Source organism: Austrofundulus limnaeus, unplaced genomic scaffold (assembly GCF_001266775.1).
Source record: "Austrofundulus limnaeus strain Quisiro unplaced genomic scaffold, Austrofundulus_limnaeus-1.0 Scaffold83, whole genome shotgun sequence".
Taxonomy (NCBI): domain Eukaryota; kingdom Metazoa; phylum Chordata; class Actinopteri; order Cyprinodontiformes; family Rivulidae; genus Austrofundulus; species Austrofundulus limnaeus.
The window spans coordinates 696,539-698,402 of NW_013952485.1; the positions used below are offsets into that span (position 1 = coordinate 696,539).

General features: G+C 35.5%; 1 protein-coding gene across 2 annotated transcripts in view; it reads right to left on the reverse strand.

Annotated features, from left to right (window-relative positions):
• Positions 1-1,864, reverse strand: part of LOC106519816 (T-cell surface glycoprotein CD3 zeta chain) — a 14,175-nt gene that overhangs the window by 6,220 nt on the left and 6,091 nt on the right. For both annotated transcript variants that reach the window (XM_014011636.1, XM_014011637.1), the window contains exon 2: positions 499-578. In XM_014011636.1, coding sequence (XP_013867090.1) covers positions 499-562 — 64 coding nt within the window. In that variant the 5' untranslated portion in view covers positions 563-578. The remainder of the gene's footprint in view (positions 1-498; positions 579-1,864) is intronic.

Consider the following 1,864-nt stretch of genomic DNA (forward strand, 5'->3'; position numbering starts at 1 on the left):
GTACATATATACATATATACACACACACACAAAATAGACAAATAATAACGTGAGGAAACGCTGAATAAAAGTTTTTACATTTATTTGTAAAACAAAGGTGGTTATTGACAGAATTTAATTTCTGAATATGACGGGAGGGGTGGGGGTAACGTTTGTTTCTGTTTTAGTTTCTCATGTTCCAGATATAGTATAGGGTTTAGAAAATTAATATAAGCTGGAAAGCTTCACTATACATAAAAGAAATTCACTTTTTTCCATTCAAGATTATGAGATAGACAGTTTTTAAATATATTTTTGACTCCTATGAATTCTCTGAACGCAAAGGGAATTTTTTGATTTTAGCATGTCGACATATTTACCATTTACCATACCGTTTGGATTAATTTTTCTGTTTAAATACAACACGAGCGCTGCTTCGCTTGAACCTTCTGCACCACCTGAACACAGAGGGTCTCTTTAATGACAATCACCAAACCTGACAGTTTTTTTCAGCCTTACCTTGGCAGGACACAGGATCCAGGAGCACAAACAGCACAAACGCAGCCGTCTTCAGTGGCTCCATGGCTCTGTCCCTTCAGCTGTGTGGGAAAAAACAAGCTTTAGCTGCTCTCACGCTAACTTTTGTTGCTTCTGATCAGAGGAAGTGACTGAGTGGACTGAGACWGGGTGCAATCTTCAACGCCCACCAGTTTGTTTCACTGATTTCCTCAGACTTGTCTCTGATGGTCTCTGACACCGTCCCACCCTGAACAAATGGACATTTATTCACTTTTCTGGGAGCTGGATAACAAATACTTGTGTTATGTTCTAAATAATTGATCATTTCTGTTTGTTTCTTTGTTAAATTTAATTTTAAAACAATCAYGGATGAAACTGTTGCACATTGTGGCTCCAGTGGCCTCATGTGTTCAGTACAAACCCCTACAGAAACCCTCTGAAAAGTTCATTTTTTAAATAACTGCGTGCTGTTTTAATGCAACTGAAGTAAGAGAAGTGTCTCTTTTTGCAGACTGATGTCGAGCCTCAGAATAAAGTTTCCATTAAGCTAACGTCTGTTTCCTCACGACTCACAGAGATTGTGCAACTTGATAGAAAGACTCATGACTTCAGAAAGATGCAGAGGTCTTGTTTATGCTAACCTTCTTGCTCTTTGAAGTTCAACCAGACAGTGTTTGTCTCGACCGTTTGAGATCCTGAGTACCACATCTGTCTGCACCGTGCTGCAGGACTCGTCAGAAAACAAATCTTAAGCTTTACTTTGCTCAGACTTATATGATTTCATCTGCTTTACTCTTACTTTGGCATTTGGTTGCCAAAAAATAAAAATGAATAAAAATTCACAATGAAATGATTGTTGTTGCTTTTCCTTTTTGTGTTTTGCTGAATATTATTCATCACTATTTACTAACGGGAAAAATATTGATTTTGTGTAAAATTTCAACAATTTAGAAAGCAACAAAGGACAGTAAGTGCCTTTTTAGGACATATTTAGAATGAAAATCTGCTAAACTGTTATCACAATGATCTAAACTGATCCAAAATAAAAAGAGAAAATATGATGACAAAATTCATAAAACTAAGCACAAAACAGGTGGAAAGGTTTTGCCCTGTTTACAGATCGTCTCACTGCCTCATCTTCAGGACAGTTTTTACTCTAACACTTGGAAAATGGTTTTAGTTTTTCATTTTAATAAAAATAAATAAAGGCAAAAGTTAGTGATGCATTAAAAAGTCATCTTGTTTGCATAATAAGACCAGAAACTTAAGGTAAAGTAAAAAAAAAAAGCAGGAGACAGAAAAATGTAAAAACAACACATGGAAATAGAAAGACTTGTAGGAGAAAAAACAATAAACAAAATTAAAT